The 23,338-nt window shown below is 37.6% G+C and overlaps 2 protein-coding genes across 4 annotated transcripts in view; one reads left to right on the top strand and one right to left on the bottom strand.

Annotated features, from left to right (window-relative positions):
* LOC125716036 (astrotactin-2-like) overlaps nt 1–9,245 on the top strand; it is a 228,358-nt gene extending 219,113 nt beyond the window's left edge. For all 3 annotated transcript variants that reach the window (XM_048988276.1, XM_048988269.1, XM_048988284.1), the window contains 3 exons: nt 1,919–2,019; nt 2,296–2,479; nt 7,357–9,245. In XM_048988276.1, the coding sequence (XP_048844233.1) occupies nt 1,919–2,019; nt 2,296–2,479; nt 7,357–7,594 (523 nt within the window). In that variant the 3' untranslated portion in view covers nt 7,595–9,245. The remainder of the gene's footprint in view (nt 1–1,918; nt 2,020–2,295; nt 2,480–7,356) is intronic.
* A 2,966-nt stretch (nt 9,246–12,211) lies between these two features.
* Nucleotides 12,212–23,338, bottom strand: part of LOC125716031 (pappalysin-1-like) — a 110,926-nt gene continuing 99,799 nt past the window's right edge. The window contains exon 22 of the mRNA XM_048988255.1: nt 12,212–18,510. Coding sequence (XP_048844212.1) covers nt 18,406–18,510 — 105 coding nt within the window. The 3' untranslated portion in view covers nt 12,212–18,405. The remainder of the gene's footprint in view (nt 18,511–23,338) is intronic.

Here is a 23,338-nt window from a genome sequence, read left to right as displayed (position 1 = left end):
TTGAGCCTTGAAGCAGATGAGCTACAGCGGCAGACGACCGCACTGGGGGCCACTCCTGTCAGCTATGAACACGGAGCTGAGGCTACAGTGGGCACTGGCTCACCAAAGTAGTACAGTGGAAGACTGGAAAAAATGCTGTCTGCTCAAATGAATCTCGATTTCTGCAGTGACATTCCGATGGTAGGGTCAGAATTTGGCATAAACAATATGAGAGCCAGGATCAGTTCCTCCCAAGAATTCAGGCTGCTGGTGGTGTAATAGTGTGGGGGATATTTTCTTGGCCGATTATGGGTCCCTTCGTGCCCCCTTCGTTTAAATGTCACAGCCTACCTGAGTACTGTTGTTGATCTTGTCCGTCTCTAGGACCACATCGTACCCAGCTTCTAATGGCTACTTCCAGCAGGATAATACACTATGTCACAAAGGTCATATCATCTCTGGGTTTTTGAACATACCAATGAGTTTACTGTATTCGAATGGCTTCCACACTTACCAGATCTCAGTCCAGTAGAGCATCCATGGAATGTGCTGGAACGGGTGATTTGCATCAAGAAGGTGCAACTGACAAATCTGCAGGTACCACATGATCTTATCATGTGAACATGCAGCAAAGTCTCCGAAGACAGTTTCAAGAACTTTGTTGAATCGATTCCACAAAGAATTAAGGCAGTTTTGAAGGCAAAAGGGGGTCCAACCCAGTGCTAGTGAGCTGTACCTGTGGCCAGTGAGTGTAAAGTGGGCATAGAAAAGAGTCAACCCCCGTCAAAGAAAATGATGTTTTGTCATTTTACAGACTGAAGTGAAAGTACAACAGAACTGATTTTGTCCAGCTTAATTTACTCAATGCAGCTGATAATATCCAAGTGAAAGATAAAATAACAACAGTCCTGAAAAATAATTAAAAACAAAAAATAAGAATAACTGGAGACTGATAAAGGATTGTTTTGACAGGGGGTGATCACTGTATATCAAAAAATCGTGCGATAGCAAGTGTTTCAAGTATCTTGTATCAGTTTGTAACATCACAGGACATTATGTACTGTAGAGGCATTGGCTGCATATCAGGCAAATAATATTTGTAAGGTACAACTGAAAAAGGTCATTTATAAGAATTTTTTACGCTGTTAATGTTCATTTTTCTGTAAAATCTTTAAAATGAGACAGCAGTTCGATAATGTGGCGAGACTGTAAATATCCGAAAGTGTATGATGAGCCTCGAGGCAGCACACTTTGCAACACATGTTTTCAGAAGACTTATCCTGAGCAGTAAAGCTTTTTATGAGAGCCAGTGGTCTTATTCTCTGTGACTTCGGCACATCAACTCATTTCTACCCTAGTATTGTAGGGCAAATCAGAAGCAAAGGGAAGACACTGAAAGACTGTTTAATTTATGTTTTTTTTTGCATTCCGTTAACTTTCAAAAAATGATTAGGAACATGATACACAACTGGATAACTTTGTCTGTGAGGGAAATGAGTTTTCACAAGAGAAAAGTTTTCAACAGTTTATCTTTAAACGGAATTCTGTCATTAGAAGGCGGATAATATGTGATTAACCAAACTATTATGGCTAATATTTCTTTAATCAGTGCTGGAAGAGGTAACATTACCCTCGGGAATCTTTTCTATTAACCTGCAGTAAGTTGAAGCCCTCTTTTTTCTGTGGGGTCACACAATGAATGTGTACTGTAACAGCGTGTTCCATTTCGCATAATATTTTAGTGTGGAAATGAAGAAACCTGTCTTGGTGTTAGGCAGCTTTGTCCCTTCTGCTCTGTCTTTCATGGCCTCCGTGCAGTCATACCTTTATGGAGGACTACAGGTTTGTCGTGGATAGTGTGGTGCTGGCGGTAAAAAAAATGAAAAGCTTAGCAAAGCCACTGCGGACTGCACACAGAGCCATCTCTCTACCCCCTCAGGTTCACGCTTCATGCCATAGACAGTCGGGGACGTCACTCGGAGTCCAGCTTTGTTTTCGTCCGGACATCCTGCCCCGTGGTCGATGATAATATGGCAGAAGGTATGCGCCATTACACACGGGGGGTCAAGGGGGATTTCCCAAGTCACTAAAATTAAATTGAGTATTTATTACCTATAGACCGCAAATAGCTACAATTATCAGATTCGCTTAACATCCTAACATTAACAATAAAAATAATTTATTTTCACAGACTTATTTATCAGAATGGCTCAGTGCAAAATCTTTGCATACACCTGCATTAGAGCAATACTTGAGAAACACCTTCCATCTGAAAAAATGCGAGAGTAGAGATTATTGTGTTCATGTCTTCTTCAGAGATCGCAGACAAAGTGTACAACTTGTACAACGGCTACACCAGCGGAAAGGAGCAGCAAATGGCATACAACACACTGATGGACATTCCTCCTCCCATGCTCTACCGGGTGCAGTACCACTACAACTCTCACTATGAGCGTTTCGGCGACTTCGTGTGGCGGAGTGAGGATGAGCTGGGCCCCAGGTGAGCCCAGCCGCTTCCTGTCCCTGACAAGTACCGTCCTGTGTGCTTCAGACACCCCTCTTGGCCTCATTTGGCTTACATTTCAAACGAGGCCACAGCAGGCCAGACTTACTCAATTTTCAGAAACATTAGCTGCTTAGACATTTCACCAGGTTTATATAATATTCTCATTTGGTGTATATTGTGTCCATCCATCTACTCCTGCATAACCACTCATCCAGTGTAGTACTGCAGCAAGCCTGGAACATACCCAGTAATCACAGGGAGAGGAGGCCCAGACCAGGGTGCCTGTCCATCACAGTGCATGATTATTTCATACATTCATTTTATTTAACCATTTTCATTTTGCAGTTAGTTTTCTTAATAATCACCAATAGAAAGTAAATTATGGGAATTTTATTGTTAATATTATGCAATATATTGTGTAAAAAAAAAGAAAAAGTAAAGATCACATAAAATCACATCTGGATTTTGAACCAATAAAGTAATGCATCCTGGATAGTTTCTCAGGCACCTCACATCAGATGCATACTAACTCCAGCCTTAATGTTCAATATTTATGTTATATTTTCTGAAAGTGTTGAAGCGCTTTAATTTTAAGCTATGAGCAAAACAAAAGCATAAAGACCTATTTTAGTTGCTAGCTGTTGTCTGCTTCTGTTAAGACAATGTTTTCGATTCAACAAACCCTAAATATGGCAATGAACCAATCTGTAACTAACAATCAACTTTCTCGATTTCCTTTAATATTACTTAGCGCCACAATAATATATACACTGTGTTTACTGAGCGGCTTCAAAGGTATTTTCCCTTTAATTTCTCTTCTGTGGCTGACTGAGGCCCACGTATTATGGTAGAAAAGAGAAGTGTGGGTGCTGTGTTTGTGTATCCTAGCTGTGACCTTGCTGGGTGTTGGGCTTCCCCACGATGCAGTGGGAAGCGCCGGTCAGCCACGAAGCCGCAGTGTTGTCTACCAGAAACAAGTATGACTGCCACACTCATAGACACAAACAAGGACAAACACAGGCTTCCGCTGTGGCGACTGAGTGAACGCCGGCCCAGCAATTTGTCTACACCAACAACAGTTTCCCTTGCTATAATTTCGTACATGAAGTAGTTGTTTGGCTATAAAAGTTCAAACAGAGAATGTCTCCTCACTTTCTTTTATATTTTTTAGAAGCTTTGTTAGACAGAGAATCTAACAATAGACTAGGAATAGTTTGATGTTTATGCCTTTTATTTAATAATGACAGTTGTCCCACATTTGTTGTCCTCATATGAAAACTGACTACATCTCACTTCAGGCCTGTATTTTGACGATAGTGTTTAAAAAACCCTTATTTGCCTCCTCTTAAACCATTGTATAGTGGGATTTCGAGTGTGTTTCGGGTCATTGTCTTGCTGCCTGTCCCAGGATATATCATGGGTGGAAGCTTGTAGAATTTGTTTTAATTTCCCTAAGGCTACTTGGTTGCAGCAATCCCAAAGTAGATGCAATACATGCAAATATGTGAATAAAAAATAATAAAATTACTAATACTTGTAAACTTTACCGAGCCACAGAATTTAAAAGATTAGTAACTAAAGGGACAAAACAGAGTTAAAAATAACTGGTCTTCAAGTGGGACAGCTAACAAGTGAGAAGGAAGGGGTACAGATCTCTGATGCAGTGGATGGGTTTTGTCTATAACGACAGACTGGGATTCACTCAACACCTGCCTACAGAACAGATTTGATAATGTCATTTACTTACTTCCTATTTTATACCAGCCAAGTTTACAATCCTGCTCAATGCATGTTTGTCTTTAATCCTCAGGGTGGAGAACCAGCACGGCAGAGTAAAACATAAAATGGATTCAACAAAAAACTTATAAACATATATATTTGCGATTTTCCTGTGTGATGTTTTCACTGTATAAGCCAGGGTGCAGTTCTTTCCTGCTAAAACAGGATCATAAAGTGTCATCTTATCAATCTGTGCTTGAAACATTTGAGGATCATGCAGGTGGCTTTTGACAAACGTCAGAGCATCCATGTTCTCCATAGCGAGTCCTCTCCTCTGCCTCTCTGCTCTCCCATGTGCCTTACTTTCGCCTAGCATGTGCCTGTTTGTCCCGATCATGAATGTCGGTGTAGTGTCAACAAACATCATCTCAGTTCAAAGAAATATCAGTGTCTGTGGTTTGATGTACACCCCCCCCCCAAAAAAAAAATGCTTTCAGAATCAATTTATTTATTTTCTCACCTTTTTGTCTTTAAAAGAGAATTACTTGTATGAGCATTGGTGTAAGTTATTTTGCATAATGTTTATTTCTATAAACATGGCATTAATATTTGGAAGAGAGACAGTGGTAACAGCAGCTGTGCTGCCATTCTTTTTTGAGGAATCAGTTTCACAAAAGCAATAAATTTCTCTTTGAGGTTAGCGTCTAACAATGTTTACAGTACTTAGCGAGGACAGAGGATGTTGTGGATGCTTACATTCATGCAGAGTTTGAGAAACGCTTGAATAAGCGAGTCTTTTGGTAGAATTACAGTTGTCAATTAAAACATGAAAAAACAACATAACAAATGTTCCAGGAAAAAGCTGGTCACTTTGGGTATTACAGTGGTTATGAATGAGTAAATGCTTAATTCATTTTGTTAGCCTTCTATCCTGTTTGTTTTCTCCCTTGCATTTTTTATAACAATTCCATGTGAACGGGTGTGGCATTTCCCGCTTTTTTTTCCAAGGATGTGCACACATATAAATAAATGTCACTGTTAAGTTAGTGGCAACTGGGAATGCCATATAATCTTCCCTCCGAAAATGCGACCTCAACATTTTTCTCTTTGCTTGTGAGATGTGTGACCTCTGCTGCTTAAATTTGCATTATGGTTTTTATGGTTGTTTGTTTACGGCTGTTAAATATAAAGACAAAACGTCAGGAAGCATTATTTTTCAGATGTGTTTGTCCAGATGCTAGTAAAATTTAACTTTAAAAACTTCCAAAGACAATTCTGGAAATGATAAAAACTTGGTGAAGCAGTCTACACTGGTTCTGAAAATGTGTTAATTACAGTATCTTATCTTGACTATTGTTGCTCTTGCCCTTAGAACTGACATTTAAATGACTCGATCATACTGTTGCTATAAATATTGCATTTGTGCATCAACTAAGTTTGTTTAATGGTTTATTTATTGACATTTCTAAAACACCACCAGACTTATCCTTTGATTTAAATAATGTTTATCTAGTCTGATATTGAAATGTCCTTAAAACCACTGCTTGGCCTATTTATATGATTGACCATATTATTGGGTAACATTTGGTATACAGGGATCACAAGGCTCTGTGCGTTTAAAGTATTTAGACTTACTGAATCAATCAATCAATCAATCAATCAAATAAATAAATAAATAAATAAATAAATAAATAAATGTTCCAGGTAATTTTTGCTTTTGATAGAGTTAGAAAACCGATTCAAAAGCTTATGTCAATTGCATGACTGGGGCAGCTCTTCTTTCGCTTTGCAACTATGTTATGAGGCATAAATAATATAATAAAGTTGTAAAACAAAATGTGACCTAAGGAAGGTCCTATTATCGTTACTGTAGAGAGAACTGATTGGGTTTTAGGGATGAAGGACAGTGTGCTATCCATGGCCTAAAATTGGCAGTGTTTGACCTTCTTAAGTCTCTGCCACAGATCCATGTGTGTGGAGTTTGCCTACTCTCCCCGAGTCATCGTCGGGTTTTCTCCAGGTACTCAGCTCCCCCAACCCCCCCTCTGGCCCAGTCCAAAAACATGCTGAGGTTAATTGGAGTTACCAAATTGCCCAATGTTGTGCATGTGAGAGTGAATGGTGTGTGAGTGTGCCCTGTGATGGGTTGGCCCCCCATCCTGGGTTGTTCCCTGCCTTGCGCCCATATGCTCCAGACTCCACGTAACCCTGAATAGGACAAGTGGTTTCTGAAAATGGATGGAATATCATTAGTTGTCATTTATCCTTCCATCCATCCATCCATCCGTCCATCATCTGCTACTTATCTGGGGTCAGGTCATAGGGGCTAAGCAGGGATTCCCTCCCTCTCACCAGCCACCCCCTCAGCTCGTCTGGGGGAATTCCCAGGCGTTCCTGAGCCAGACGAGAGATATAATCCCTCCAGCATGTCCCGGGTCTGCCCTGGAGTCTCCTTCTGGATAGACATGTGGTTTATTCATGTGGTTTATCCATTCTCTAATAAGTTTATGGTTAACTTGTTCTAAAGTTTACCTCTGCTGTTTTTGCGTGAGCTTTGCATGCGCTCTCCAAGCCACTCATAATCATTTTCATTCATATATATATATATATATATATATATATATATATATATATATATATCAGTTCTCTTGGTTGTAAAATGTTCTTAAAATGTTCTTGAAATTTATGTTCTGTGAAATTCACTCTAAATAAAGCTTTAAATGAGAATGAATTGTCAGTGTACCAGTACAGACCTTTCGGTGAGTTGACCAGAATGTGAGATACTGACTTACTTTTCCCAGTGAAGTCAGGCTGTATGGATAGGGTTTATAAATACCGTAATATTTATCAAAAAGACTCCCAATATTGCAATATTAATTTTTCTAGTATTTCTTAATGTTTTAATGTTTTAATCTTTCAGTTTTGCAGCAATGAGTGATGTCTCATTTTCTATGACTTGCAGATCATGATCCTGGATTAGTCCTTGGATCTTGGATATTTTAAACTGCATATGAAGTACTAAAGTTTGCCATACCAGTTGCTTTCCTACTACAATTTTGTACTTAGAATGGAAGGTACTTGATTTAGACTGTAGATCATCAAAATGGATAAGCAGCTACACGATGAGTGACTTCTGGTTTCCCTTCTCCCAGGAAAGCTCATCTTATCCTAAGGAGGGTGGAGCACATTAGTCGGTACTGTGGGGCCCTTCTGCATAGTGCCTACATCCGGAGCCGGACAGACACCGTGCCCTACGTTTTCTGTCGGAGTGATGAGACACGACCTTCCAGCTCAGTATGGCACAGCTCACTGCAGGAGACACGTGTGTCTTGTGTGGAGAAGATCATGTCCGTTCCACGCAACACTTACGCGGAGTCTAAGCTACGATGAAAAGCCTTTGTCATAGGTCCTTCTTCACTGGCTTCTCTTTGGATGGTTTTCATAAAAACTAACACGTCCAACACCTTAATAGTGATAATTAAAATGAATGCATAAAATATTCTTTTTATATATTTTTTTTAAGGGAACTTGAGAAAACAAGTCCAATGAGTTAAACTACCATCTGTTGAAAAGAGTACAGAGGAAACATATGTATTGCACAAGAAATGCCAATGGTTGGAGACAGAAAGCAAACGTTATTATTATTATTATTTATTATTATTATTATTATTATTATTATTATTATTATGGTGCTTTAACTTTGTTGGCAAAGAAGATCAACAATGCTGAACAAATCAAGAAAGTCACTTGGACACATTTAATTTTGACAGCTAACGGGATTATTTTGATTTGGAACTGATATCAAGATACTGTACAGTACCTGCACCATAGCCAATTAAATCTTTATTACAAAGGACTACATAGGCATAATATTATATATTAAATAAAATTTATTTGCCTTTTACAGTCAAATTGACTTATAGCAGTGATGTTACCGCAAGAATGCTTTTTAGAAAGCAAGTCAAAACCTCCAGTAATCATTTGTTCATCTGTTTTCCTTATTTCTTTAAAGGTCATTAAAATGAATTTCAAAGTATATCAATGTATTCAACAACCTTTGGGTAAGACTGAAAACTAACTGGTCAGGGACACATTAGCAATTCAGGTGGGCAGTTTCTCTAAAATAAGCAGTAGACGGAACTGAATGACCGCAAGATGCTATGTTTGTTCCAGTGTCTTTTCATTTTAAATTGCCAAAAATATAGTTTAATGTAATCCACAAAAATTTATATATTTAGAATAATACATATAAACTGTTCAACAAGCCTGTTATGCAAAACATCAGTGTGTTCAATTATGCAAAAAAACTAAACACTACATGACAAGTTGTATTTTTGTCTGAATTTGTTTTTTTTTTGTCATATTTGATTGAAAATGATTATCAAATGTTATGCAGAAAAGAAAAAAAATATACATTATGTGTGACGGAGGGTCATGCACTTTTAATATTTCTGTCTATATTTTGTAATAATAAAATCCATAGTCCAATACAGTAAAAGAAATAATGGTGCAAGGATTAAACGAAGAAATTAATGCCCCAAACACACCTAAAAAATGCAGGCCATCAGATCAATGCTGAACACTAACACTACCTCCGTGTTTTGATTTCAATGGGCACTACTGAGTACTCTGTTTGCAGTAGGACTAAAGATATACACGAAAAACACAAAATTGTCATCAAGCTGCAGTGGCTGTACTAAGGTGAGGCATTCCAGTCATTTCAATCACTTAATATAATAATGCCTTTATTCTTTAGATTTTTTTTTCAATGCTGAAGATTACGGTGAGATAAATTAAGCCTTTTAAAAAAAATTATAAAATCAGCCATGATGGGAGTTTTCACCACAAAATGAACGTGTGAGACTGGGGATTCCTAAATCACGAAAAGACGACATACTTCCTCAGATTCTCAGGTTCTAATGTCTTCGACATTTGGATTATGGGACACAGTCATCAGCAAAAATCTGGGAGCGTAAAAATTCCAACAGTTTGAATGATGGAGGCACAGCGAATAAAACATTTTTAATATGTAACTGAAAAACTACTATTTGTTTTCATTTTCGTCAGTAATTTTGCATGACATGAATGAGGATTCTTTGAATAGATAATTGTGGGTAATTGGTTGTGTCATGTAACAATTTGTCTGATGGACAGTAATTAGTTTGCTAGTAAGATGGAGGGTAGATGGTAGGGTATGAGCTGAATATCTGTCCCCAGTATTTTGCATTCAACAATTATAGTGCAATTTGTATTTATTTTAATATCATTTCGAGCTTTATTAGCCATATAATACAATTTTGGCATTCAGCATTGGAATCTTTGCATGCACGCAAGTACCACTTCACACCAAAAACACACGATGTAACATACAGACTGGATGGATTACCCCACGTATGACAGGTGAAAGGTGCATCTGAATGTGCTGAAAACGTTTGTGAAAATACATTTGCGGAACTTTTGGAACAGTGAAATCGTTGTTAGGAGGGACACAGAAGAACCATCATAATTACAATAAAATGTAACTTGTGTTGCATAGGACAGAGCTGGTTAACATTTGGGTCAGGAGAAGAACCTGAGAGCACAGATTGTGTTAACCTTAGATGCAGTAAAACGAATGCTGTTTGTGTCATACAGGGGTAATGGATTTCTTATAAAAATAAAAACGAAATACTAAAGTCTGCATGCAGCACAGATAGAGGATGAAAAGAAAAATAATAAAAAAACAGCTATAAACATTCACACATCATGAATTAACATTAATATAACTACATTTGAACCCATATTATTAGGGGAGGCCTCTCAGTCACTTCTGAGGTAGTCTGACATGCCTTGATATTTTTAAATATTTGATCTATCTAAAATACATTTATCCCAAAGTGCTACAAATACTTTTATCCAGCACAAACTCAGCACCAATAATCTGAGACCATTTAGAAAGTCATTCTTCGATTGTTTAAATCAGCTTTAAACACTTTTCAAAAGCTTATTTTCAGAGGTGCTGAGAAATTATAAGAAAACATATTATAGCGTTTCTAGCCAAGACTTTTGAGCTCTGGAGCTTAAAGACATGGGGGTTGGCTACACATAGGTGATTGAAGCATTCAGAAATTTCATGTGTTTTGGTTACTAAAGCATTAGACTTGGAGTGAGGCAATTTTTTCCCCACAATTTAACAACAGAATCCCTCAAAACAAGAATGAAAAAAATGTAATAAATTACAGGAGCTCTGTGAGCTCATAGACCAGGGGTAAGTGCTTTCATTTTTCTCCATGCATATATTTTCAGTAATTGTTTTCATTATATTTCACACACAGATGTGCAATTTCAATTATAGTCAATCCCGTGCAACTTATGCCGTCAGTGGTTTCCCAACCCTGATTGTCTTTTCTGCCAGATGTTTTTCTAGTTTTCTACTTTTTTAAATTCCCTGTCAAATATACAGATTGGTAAACATAGATTTGAGGGGGGAAATAATCTGCTGCAATCATCCAATTAACTGAACTCTGTGGCTCCTAAGTAGGTGACAGTAAACAAGGTCTGAATGTCCCTGCTGAGTGATCTCACTGACCATAACCTTAGTGTTAAATCTGCCATTCACAGCCGATTGGCAAGCTTGGTGGGCGGTTGGCAAACAGAAGATTCCATAAGCATAAGGTTTTCCTGATCGATGGCTGGCTTTTTGACAGTGGTAAATGAAACCAAATCAACGCAAAATCCATCATATGGAAACATTATTATACTAACTCCAAGACAAGGTCAGAAAGAGTGCTGGAATTAGCCTGACACAAGCATAACAAGTTTGTTTTGTCATTTTATTGGCTGAATTAGCCTTCTTAGCCAAACCGTTATATGGTGAGTAGAAACAAATACTGCTCAAAGGCATGTTCTTGTTTTCCAGTACATATTGAAGACCCAATAAATGTACTTATTATTGTTTATTCAAGGATTATACCATGGCTGTGGTAAATACTATTTTCATATCGGTCCAGAGACATTATTTTCATGTAACCGCGCAGGTAGTTCCGGCAACCCAATAACAGATTTATATTACTGTGTTTTACCATTTTATTAAACATCTTAATATAAAAACCTGTGTAACATTTAACTCATAAAAAGCAGTCATTCTTAGCATAATTTTTCTTAGTTTTCAAATTGCAGGTGCCGTTCTGTTGACAGTTTCTTAACAGATGTTTTTCTAATTTAACGGACTTGCTGCTCCCAGTGAGTATCCTGAACAGATGTTCTATCCTTATAGGGATTATATTTTGAAGAGCACATTGAATCATTGTTAAATGTAAATTTAAATAATTTTCTTTTGAAAAATTCGACATGAGTAGTTTATTGTATCATTACTTTTTGTTCATTAGCCTTCTTATAAGCAGGATAAACCACTTTGAGGTGTGCGATTATACAAAATTAATGAACTCCAACAGTACGCCAACATGCCGTTGATTTTTCTCGTATAATCGGTCAGCTTACCGTGCTTTATGTCTTACATGTTATCCGTGGGAAGTTAATTGTTCCCTGTTTTAATAATTATAACAGCAGTCTTATAGTAAGTAGTTATAATTCTGAGTTCTACGCATAAACTCGTACTGTAAAACTGGATGTTCTTAAAATTCGATGGTCACATTCCTTGTTCTAGGGAACAACATCTCAGATTTAGTGGCCTGCTTTTCATACAGTACCACCGGATGGTGACATGTGCGATTTGTATTCTGAAACAAATTTTCTTACCGTCTTACAACCTTAATAAAGTACAAAACATCACTGCAGTTTACTTGTACTTAACCAGTGTTTTATTTCTAAACAATACATACAAGAAAAGTAACATTTTTTTTTTGCTAATCATTTGGAACCTATGAAAATATACAGTACACCAGATGTATTTTTCATGATAAAGCAGAGCACCAAAAGGAAAATTTATATATATATATATATATATATATATATATATATATATATATATATATATATATATATATATATATATATATGAGAGAGAGAAAATAAGATGATTTTAGAACTGTAAAAAATCAACTGAACATAAAATGATTGTGGTAAGTGTCCAAAACAGTGCATTAGGTGTATGGGCTGTGAGGAGTGGATTCCACCAGGTTTAACAGTGCGTATGGATACCATAACAGTGTAAAAGTACAGATCTAACCCTCTGCCTAGTTACATAGCAGGCACACGATGAAGAAAGTTCTGTTGTGTTCCGGGGGAGAGATTGGGGGGCTTTCGGTTGTGTACACTCAGCGCCCCTACGAAAGTTTTCACTGAAATGGGAGTAGGGAGGCAGAGCGATCCAGGAGTGCCGACTACCGCAATGAAGATGACATGACTGAAAGGAGGAACTGCTCTGGAAATATAAATATATTCTCTGTGCATCTAATAGCAATGGTTGCTACAAAGAAACCCTCAATTTGTTCCATTTTCCTGGATTTGCTAGCAAAAACAAATTTTGCAATTCACTGAGATGACCTATTATTTTAATAAACATGAACTGAAAATGTACAATACAAAGGGGAAATATGACCAATAAGAGGAGGACTATAAACTTTATGTAACATTTATTATTTTAAAAAAAGCTTTTTTTGTGTCTTGTGAAGTGGTATTTATCCAGTTTTATGGCAGTTCAGGACTACTTCCCAAACACTGACTTAACTGAAAACTGAGGAGCTCATATTCCAGCCAAAGTCTGATTAGTACAATATGAAAATTGACCTGTCTGAATGACCTCACTACTGAACATGTGCGAGGTAACCAACAAAAGAAGTTTCACATTCAGATGCTTGGTGTGTCCTGCTATATAATGTGAATTCTAAAGTCTTTTCATACGCCACTTCTAAATTCTCAATCACATTCTTGTCCCTCAGTATGATAAGCAAAAAACAAATGCTTTACATTTTCCTGATGCGGACATGCTACAACTGAATTATGTAACCTAAATTATGAACAAGATAATGGAAGATGGGGACAGACAAGTGAAAAGTCGATATTAAAACTGAAATGAAATGAGCGCAAAATACAAATAATCAAAAAAATTCTGTCTTAGTTCTGAAAACTAAAGCCACCACAATTTGGAACTTAACTACTGTAATGCCTTCAAATGAAACTGCTATTATTATTATTATTATTATTATTATTATTATGTACCAAAACCAAATACCAACATGTCATTATATGGGATAATCTGCATTATATCCAAAACAAAAATTCTGCCTACTTCAGGAGAAAATACAATTATTTAGAATATTAATATATGAAAGAGTACAGGAATATGGAGAAAGGGACAGAGGGAGAATGAGCTCATTATCAAGGTGTAGCACAGCTGCTGAAACGATCTCTTCCTTGTAGGTTATTGCATTTTGTAGATGGAGTTAAGTAACGGAAAGGCTGGTGCCACTGTTACCATCACGATTTCTGGAATGCCCTGATACCAATATAGAGAATTCCAAAAGTCCAAAGGAGCTTTATTAATTATGCAATTATGTTAAAATATGTACTAAACTTAAGTAAATACTTTATTTTAGTAAAATATGATCTTTGAGGAACACATGCCATAAGACTTGCAAACATTACAGTAAAGTGTAACATCAAAACAATGAATGAAGTCTTTGACCTTGTCTAAAGCCTGCTCTTTCAGACATATATTTTTTTAATTATATAATACATGTACTTCAACAGTACTTTGCATATTTGGTGTGGAATGAAATAACACATTAAGACAAATACAAGAATTACGAGATTGTTTCCCAGTAAACCAATTCTCATGTAACAAATTCTCAATGGACGACTCAACCCAAATCCCAAAAACCGAATTACACGAAAAAGCAGGTAGCACATTGGTATTTTCCGTTAGTCTTTTGTTCCTTATGCTACATCTGAACATACAGCTGGACTTCCTCACTACACCTGATTAGCCAGATTCTGGATCAATATGCTTTATCTATTACATAATTTACAGCAATAATCCATAGCCCTCTCAAAAAAAATAAAAAATCTTATTTAAATCTGTCAAAACCCTACATCCTTGTTCTAAACAAGACTTTGAGGACCCCTCGAATACGCAGTAACATTTAGTGTGTATCTGAAAGTAATTAAAGAGGAAGAGACTTTTAAAAGAGAATTTTAAAAAAGCCATGGAGAAACATTTTCTGGATTATAGTGTGTTTTCTTTCGTTTAATTGTGTATCGCAGTAAGGTTAGACCTGTAGTTTATGGGAACAAGGAAAGAAAAAAAAACAGATGACAGAAAAAAAATTGACCTCACATCAAATAATATTACAATGGCAAAAAGTAAAAAATAACTTAGATGAACACTGTGTGAATATAAATTAAAAAGATGACATTCTCAATAAATAATTCTATTTACACCATTATATATTGCTATGAGACTTAAATTACTAAAATAGCTAAAAACAGAAGCAGCAAACATTACAGGCATGAGGTAAAGCAAAAAAGTTTTGTGGTGCTTACAGTAGACTGTCAATCATTCTTTTTCCCTTTTCATTAACATTTCTTCCCAGAAATTCCATTTATTTAATTTGCGTTTTCATGGCTTGAGAAAGGTAGTATAAAAAAAAAGAAAAAATACAGTTTAGTTGTGTGTTTCACAAGGGCAATCATGGTCAGACAAAAGAAATTGCTCACAGTTTTGAATTGTAGTTTTGCTGACAGCAAAGAAACAGATTATCAATGAGAATGTTGCAAAAAATAGATACAGGGGGATGACAGGTAAGCAGCTTGGTCCAGTACTAACATTTGATCAGCTCATTGGAGGGAGATCATGTGTATATTGATGCTGGGCTGATGAGAGGAAACAGATTGGTTGTGTGGCTGTTTTCCAGGAGTCCTCTAAGCATTGAGAAGTGAGGGTTTATTTCATTTTCATATATTTCTACATATCTATTCATTAATAATCATATGAACTGGTATTGTATCGCAATTATATGTTGTACACTCCCTGCCTATTGGTAATATGTTTAAAGCAGCAGTATTTTGCATACAGTTACATACAATTTGACAGTATCTTCAAAAAGCACATGTGGATTAATTATCACAGAACAATACATTTGTTTTACCTGACCTACGTATTGAAAAAAAACTAATTGTACTTAACTGTCATTATCTTTATAACCTACTGTACAACCTGCTCCTAGGTCTTTTGTTGTCCCCTGCACATTTTACCACTTGGTCTTGGAAAAGCTATGCTGTAAGCAAGCCGTGAGGCTACAGTAAGCTGGCTTTCATTTCCATGAGATCTTACTCTGATTGTCCTTGGTTCGGTAGCTGCACTTTACTCAGTACGGTTTCTCGACTTAAGACTATCTGAATGTTTTAAGCGACGCAAATTTCTAAATGTGTGTGAAAAGATAAGTGATAAATCCACATTGACAACAATAATAAATGAATGGTTAACATTTTATAATAACAGAGTAAAAATAAAATATACTACACTTTAAAAAAAAAAAAGAAAAAAATAAACCTGTTTGATTTTAGCAGCTTTTTTTTAAAAGTAGACTTTAAAATGACTGTACAAAAAACAAGTGCAGTAACTGAGGTCAATAACAGAAATACTGATTAAGTATGAGTACATCTTGCAAAAACAAAAACGGCAATAACAAGAAAAATAAAATATACTACACATTTCATATAGTCATTCCTTCCAGACCTAATGCTATTCACAAAACCAACATTACAAAATCTACAGAAAACTCCTGCCAATTTCTCCAACATAATGGCGAGTAATAGACACATAACTTTTGGTAAACCTCTCAATCCAGAGAAACGTGTCAAGAGTACAGCTGCAGTGTGAGTGTGTTACAGCATGACAGAGACTGTTCCAAACAACACAGGTAATGACCTAGAAGAAGCCACAGTTAAAACCAGGTTAGAGAAGCGGCAGGAGGAAGAACAGCACGAACATGCTTACGATGGTCCCTCAAAAAAGAGTAACTTAACTACACAAGAGACTGTGGAACATCCCACCTAAAAACCATTCTTGATGGGATGTATATCTTTTAGGGGGCTGTAGTGGTAGGGGAGCGGGGAAACTGCTGACATTAGGCTAGGGTCTTTAAAAGGGATTTTGCATCTTTGTGTGTTCATGTTTCTGTGATTTTTAGAAAGTGAATGCGAAAGAGAGATAAAGGTCTGTTCTCTTTAGCTCAGTGTTTTGAAATAAAGTCAAGAATTTCCCTCCAAAAATATTAAATAGTTTTGGTCCATGTGCCCCTCATTTCCAGCTTAAAAATAGACCTAACAACACCAAGAATAGGCAGATGAAAAATTGAATTTGGGAATAAATCTGAACAGCACAATCATTATCCGGGACCTACTGATACAGTCTTGGTCAGATTCTTAGCCATAGTCACAAAGACCATCACAAAGAATCCAGCCCTTCTGCCACTTCACCTGGACATAAAAATCACTTCACTAGCTTTCACGCTTGACTGGAGACAAGTAAATGATCATCTCTATTTGGTTTGCTACTAAAATATGCAGTCAAAAAGATGATTGCCACAACGCCTGAATCAATGATTCATGTTACCTCATTGACACTGAGGAGATTATTGTCCTAAATTACATTCTTAATGTCACAATGAAATACATAAACAGGTGAACACGGCAGGAAAAAAATGAGAAATAATGACGGAAATAGCATTGTTCATTGTATCATTGTTATATATGTTATGAATAGGGCCGTAGAAATGTTGCTTGATTCTTAAGGTTCATAAGTCCTTAATAAGATACAACATGAATACCATACAGAGACAAGTTTGTGAAGCCAATTTTTCAAGTGTGCACATGTTTCATAGTTGCATACTGATATACAATCATACATCCACCAATATCTCCCCCGTTATTTTTTCTAAGTAATTAAAAAATGGCCCTACCAATATCAGAGGTTTTACAGTTTTTTATATTTGGCATATGTGTTTTGAGGGCATTCTGTATGTGAAGGACAGAAATTATTTTGGCATGTCAAGTTTATAAAATCCACTACCAGCTACTTATCAGGTGTGCATCTGTGAGTGTGAACCCATGCAGTGACACATATGGATACGTCCTCACAAACCTATTATATATGTATATTTATATATGTTTGAAGGCATTTACTCTGTGTGAACTTATAGCATTTTCATACACACACGCACGCACGTACATTTATGTATCCTGGTTGGAGGTAAGCTTTTAAGCGAATAATACACTATTGAGCATCACGGTCTCACATGAATGGTCTGCAGAATCAGGATGTTTGGCCATATGGCAAATAGCAGCAAAATTAGCAGCAGCAACAGCTGTACTAATGCAACTGATCTTCCTCACTTTCCCCCCATAATCATCTTCTTCTCCTATGAATTTCACAACAGTCTGTATTGTAATTTGACAATATTGGCACTATTTTCTATAATGTATTTTTCCTTTTAATTAACAAATAAAACGCTTTCTTCCTCAAATCAAATCTCAGCTCTGTACTCATCACTTACAACCTGTGACACATATAAATAAACATTATGAATTACTTTTGAAAGGTCCAATCTGAGGACTCTCCCCTCTCTGTTTTCTATTCTTTTGTCACTTGCAGATCAACCATTATGAGCACACAAATAGATAAAAATGATAATCATAAGGGCTTATAAATGGTCACAGGTTACTGTCAATAAGGTTTTTTTTTGGTATGTTATTTCAGATGTTTTTTTTCTTATATTTTGTTACTGTATTTATATACACACACACACATATATGCATGTATGTATGTAAATATTAAACCAAAGACATTTCCATTTGGATTTGTTATCGGTCTCTGATGAGCAATTTCAGTTTTTTCTTATCTTAGGAAAATCAAGACAATAAAGGACAAAATGGTAAACCGGCACAAAACTAGACAGTGACATGATTTGTTTTCAGGTTTTCTTTCTTTGTGTAAAACTATATTTTCTCACGTGTCGTTGGGTTCTTTTATGTCTGTCTGTTCATTTGTTCTTTCATTCCATTGTGATTTTATTTTGGTGTAAATGGTTTCATACCCACTTCAGTCTTTTTATTTTCTTCCTGGTGAGAAGGCAGGTCGGCAGACATGTAGGGGTGCAATATGAATGGAGAGGTACTCCTGTAAGCAGCATGTAGCAAGGAATGTATGGCTCCCCCAGGCACGCCCCCTGATGAGAGGGCCACTCAGGGGATCGCTGGACTCAGCCCAGGGAATGTGGAAGGCCCCCCTTGCTATGCTCCTGGGCGTTGGGGTCCCGGCAGGCACAATCTTCTCGGATGTCGCAGGACATCGGAAATGGAATAACCTGCAGAAGACGTAGGGTAAATGGTAAGCTTTACATCTTCGAAGTACATCACCCTCCCAGCTAGATTCGCCTTTGGCTGGTAGAGGCAACCAATGGTCTCCAGATGCATGGTCAGATGAGTCAATTTCTGCTGAAACATTCAGATGGTAGGGTCAGAATTTGGCGTAAACACTAACCACCCATACTTCTGGCCCCTTAGTACCAAATGACCATCATTTTGAATGCTACAGCCTACCCTTACTATTGTTGCTGATTATGTCTGTTCCTTTATGACCACAGTGTACCCAGCATCTAATGGCTACTTCCAGCAGAATAAGGATAAGACAAACTGTTATTAATCCCACAGCTGGGATATTTGCAATGTTACAGCAGCCAAGGACAGCACAGGAGGAGTAAATGTAGCATAACTATACAAACGTACAGTAAAAAACTGTAATATAATCGTACAATAAAACTGTACATCAATGCAAATAGATTATTTGCATAATGAAAGTTCAGTCGATAAATATGAAGCAACTGTGTGACAGTATCACGTGGACATGGTCCAAAGTCCTGAGCAAGGTGTACCTAAGAAAGTGTCCTGTGAGTGTATATAGTTAGAGAAATAGGTAATTTGGTTTTATGGAGCCATTCCTGGAGCCATTCCTGGGGTTTGGTTACTTATGGTTATGGTTAGGGTGGGTAGGGGTTAGGGTTGTCATACTGTAGTGGGGATTAGGGTTATACCCATATAAATGAATGGAGTGTCCCCATAAAGATATGAGTACAGGTCTGTGTGTGTGTATATATAGAAACAAGAAAAAAAACAAGCATTCAGTTAAGGTACTTGGACTGTGCATGGGACAGTGATATTTACATCTATTTCATTACAGTACCACGGCAGCTGGTTGGAAAATAGCTCCAAAATAACTCTAAAAAGGTTCTGGTCCAACTGCGAAAGTAACAATTTAACATTCATCTCCAGATCCTCTCTTGGATCAACAACAACACAACTGTTTAAGTGCCAGTTTTATTGAAATTTGTCCTTCCATAAAACCTTGCAAAAACATGGCTGAAACACACGCACACACATAGACACACAAAACTTTCCAGTGTGGGGCCCCACTCTCTAATGTTTACTATGAAACCTGTGGTTGTCAATAATAACACTTTAATAGAAAAGAACACGTGGAGACTGTTTTCCTGCCAGGGTTCCCCCACGTGCACACGGGCCCGCTCCTACAGAGAAACCCAAACAGACCATTGTTAGTCATCTACATGGCAACACGACAGAGTTCTAGCTTGAAGCGATGAGGAAAACGGTGCACAAGGGGACCTTTGTTCCCAGCACCTATGTAGGGAAAAGGGGCACAGGTGGGGGATGCCCTCTCGCTGCCCCGTGAAACACGCTGGCTCTCCTCACCCTGTGTCCCCAGCCGCTGTGGGGGCTTTTCCCAACTGTAAACCTATCCCATTCATCTTACCCATAATCCCTGGCTAAAGACGTGCTCTCCAGCATCCTGCCTCTCATTACAACCAACACTTCACAAACTGTTGTGCTTGCATAGGAACTTTTTTTCCCCTCTCCTGTTTCTCTTTCTGCCAGAAAAAACACTTTTACGAGCATCAACGCTGGCCTTGAGGAGAAATTTGCACTGGGTAAAGCAACCTCCAGGTCTTCAGTAGGGTTACCAAACATGCCTCTTTCCCCGGAATGAGAAAGAGCTAGTTCTCTCCAAAACAAAGTAGTTACTGGAACAGGACAAATTAATAGCATAACATAACATTAGAAATAACAAATATTTTTAAAACATTTTCAACATAAAAAAAACAATAAAAATATGTATTTTTATTTCCCTTTAGTGTTTACCTGGTATTTTACCACAATACAAGTGCGATATGGCACCACAGGGAAAACGGTGATATTGCACTTTTATGGTCACAGCAAAAATGTCTTTGGATACTTTCTGACAGCAAGCTGCGTCTCAAACGACTCAAGACGTAAATCAATTTCCCTGATTCTCACAACTGGAGATTAAACTGAAGGCAAAATAACATGATTTCATGAATGCATCTCCTGTCATGACATTATGTTAGATATCAATTTGAAAGTACATAAACATTAGACACTGACACTGAAACATCTGTGTCGATTCCCTTCGGAAGTAAGGAGGAGACCTCATGAAGGACTTTCTGAAAGTGAAATAGTTGAGTAGTTCAGTAGTTCTGCCATGCTTCTAGTGCCATGGAAAATTTGCGGGGAATGTGAGGAGAAGTTGCCCCCATGGGAAAAATGAAGTTATAGCCTTGAAGGAGCTAGTGCCCTGGCATTAGAGTACATATCTTTGCCCTGACTTACCCTTAACTGCCTCATAAGCAATCAAACAGAGAAAGAGCTGAATAATAAAAATTCTTTCCTCATTAAATGCAGCATCATAGGTTTGCTTTCATACCACAAGCAGGACACTGAAGAAGAACAGTCTTTCCTTAACCCCAGTATGGCTGGGCCAGCGCTCACACAGGGTCTTTTGTAGAGTTTGAGGGCAATCAGATAGGTGACCATGGAGCCATGCAGGCACAGCAAGGCTGGGCAATTCAGTATTTATTCACCTTCTTAATTCCAAATAGCAGATTGCTGTATTGCAAGCAGACATCCTATCATAATAGAATCTACATGAAGAAGTTACTGAATGCCAAACAAAGCCCGTCAGTCGGGACTGTTTCATCCAAGCCATTTAACTTGATGGAAATCACGTCCTACTGCACTAATAATCATGATTAATCATCCTCTTTTAAAGCAACAGGGAATATCTTCTTTTGATTGTATTGTTTCATCATAGCTCATTCATAAAATTGATTTCCAAACATGAAAATTGTGTTATCAGTGTCACATACATCAACTAAATTGTCTTCAATTGACTGTAGTCAGATTATGATATAATGAGCCATATTAATTACATTTTCGATTTTCAATGTCAGGGGATTGGATTTGAGTGCCCTTTCCATCCATTCTCCAACCACTTATCCCGGAGAGGTCATGGGGGGGGGGGGGGAGGGGGGGGGGGTTAGGAGTTAGGAAAGCAGCTATGATCAAAAGGTAAGAGTAACTCCAGGACAGGATAGCAGTTCATCACTCCTGGACTACATGAGGAAATCTACGTGTTCGAAAACATCATACAATAAAAAATAAAGTTATGAAACCCCAATTTCTGCTGATTCTGAGGAATCGCTCAGAACTGCTAACTTGTTGACATTACAAGAACAGGATGGTGGTGATATTCTCAACTAGTACTCATGTATCCCAATACCTTCATATCCAAACAAAAGTGTCAGGATGGTTTGATGCCAATTAATCATAAAACTGCATTTGAAACAAAAATATATTTGAAAGCAAATCGCAGGTGTGCACTCTTACAAAAGTTTGGGAGTTACATCTATACAGAGTATACAGAGTTTTCTTAAGCCTGGCTTATTATCAAAGGTAAAAGAAGAAAAGAATAAACTGATAGCTGAATAACCACAACAACAACGTCATACTCATGCAAATAATGGTGTTTGGCTACGTTTATAAAGGACTTAAGTTATATCAAAGTAAGTCAATCAAAAGGAGTAACTTGTTCTTTAATCTGCCCTTAGAATGCTATACAAGAATAAGGAATGTAAGAAAGGAATGCCAAGTTACTGGTACTAGAAGCTATGTCAGTTTGTCTACAGCACTGCTCACACAGGCAGCAGAGCATTACAGTACATTGTCTCCCAATATCCCACAATATCCCAGTCATTGTCATTTTTACAGTGCAAACATCAATTAAGCTCCCCTAATTTAAGATGGGACTTCAGCCTCCTCCAAACAGGTACTGTATTTCCTACGTTCGCAATTTACTGCAAGAGACAAATTCTTGCTTTAAAATTGCTGTGCTGTGTTTTGTATATCGTATCTTTGTATTATTTAATGATTTATTTTTCCATGACGAGATAATTAGTTAAATAAAAAATAAATAAAAAAAACAGCAATTTTTTTCCTGCAGTAAATTACAAACGTGGGTCCATGTCAGTGGGTGCTGTGACGTTAAACGCAAATTAAACAAAAGCCAATGCGAAGTTTCCACAAACATCAGGGTGTTTGAGGTTCACCGTGCAGATGGTCACGCAGGGAAAATAAAGGGAACTGTGTCATCTACCTTCCAGTACGGAGGACAGCACGGTACAGTCTCATAAGTGCTGCCTTGTGGAATGGTTCGGGAATATTTAATGCATGGGAATAAGAAGCCAAGTGTCATGCTGTGGCTGTTGGTGTCCTGAAAAGAGGCGGACATCAATATACAAAACAACGACAACATGAAACAATCGAAAGGGGGAAATAAAAATAAATAGTGGAGGAAAGGCTGATCAGATTTCACCGCTAGGTCCAAACCTTAATGCAAATTAAACACAAGCACAACAAAATAATAGCCTTCAAAATTCCTCCCACTTCCAAGAAATATTTCCTTCTAAGGGGATCTCGGAGACACAGAAGCACGTTATGCCCACTACACGCCTGCCAACAGCTTTTACTCATTAGAGAGGATTCCACTGTGGCCTTACGTGCATTAGGCCTCGTGCCTTCAAAGTCCAGGAGACAAATAATACACGACAAGTCATCCAGAACTTCAAAACTGCAAAATCGCAAGAAAGCCCCGATAAGAAAGCAAAACAAACAAAAGCGGAAGGGAACTGCATTTGCTTCTTTCGCTTAATTGTTGCACTCAAGACGGGGACAGAGAAGCAGTCATGGCATTTGTGCGTGCGTTGGCCCTGTTAGTTTTTTTTTTAAACATAGATTTTCCCCCACAACCGCCCCCCCCCCCCC

The sequence above is a fragment of the Brienomyrus brachyistius genome, chromosome 2, assembly GCF_023856365.1.
Source record: "Brienomyrus brachyistius isolate T26 chromosome 2, BBRACH_0.4, whole genome shotgun sequence".
Lineage (NCBI taxonomy): Eukaryota > Metazoa > Chordata > Actinopteri > Osteoglossiformes > Mormyridae > Brienomyrus > Brienomyrus brachyistius.
The sequence above is the reverse complement of the archived record's forward strand: the minus strand, read 5'-3'. Positions and strand labels throughout refer to the sequence as shown.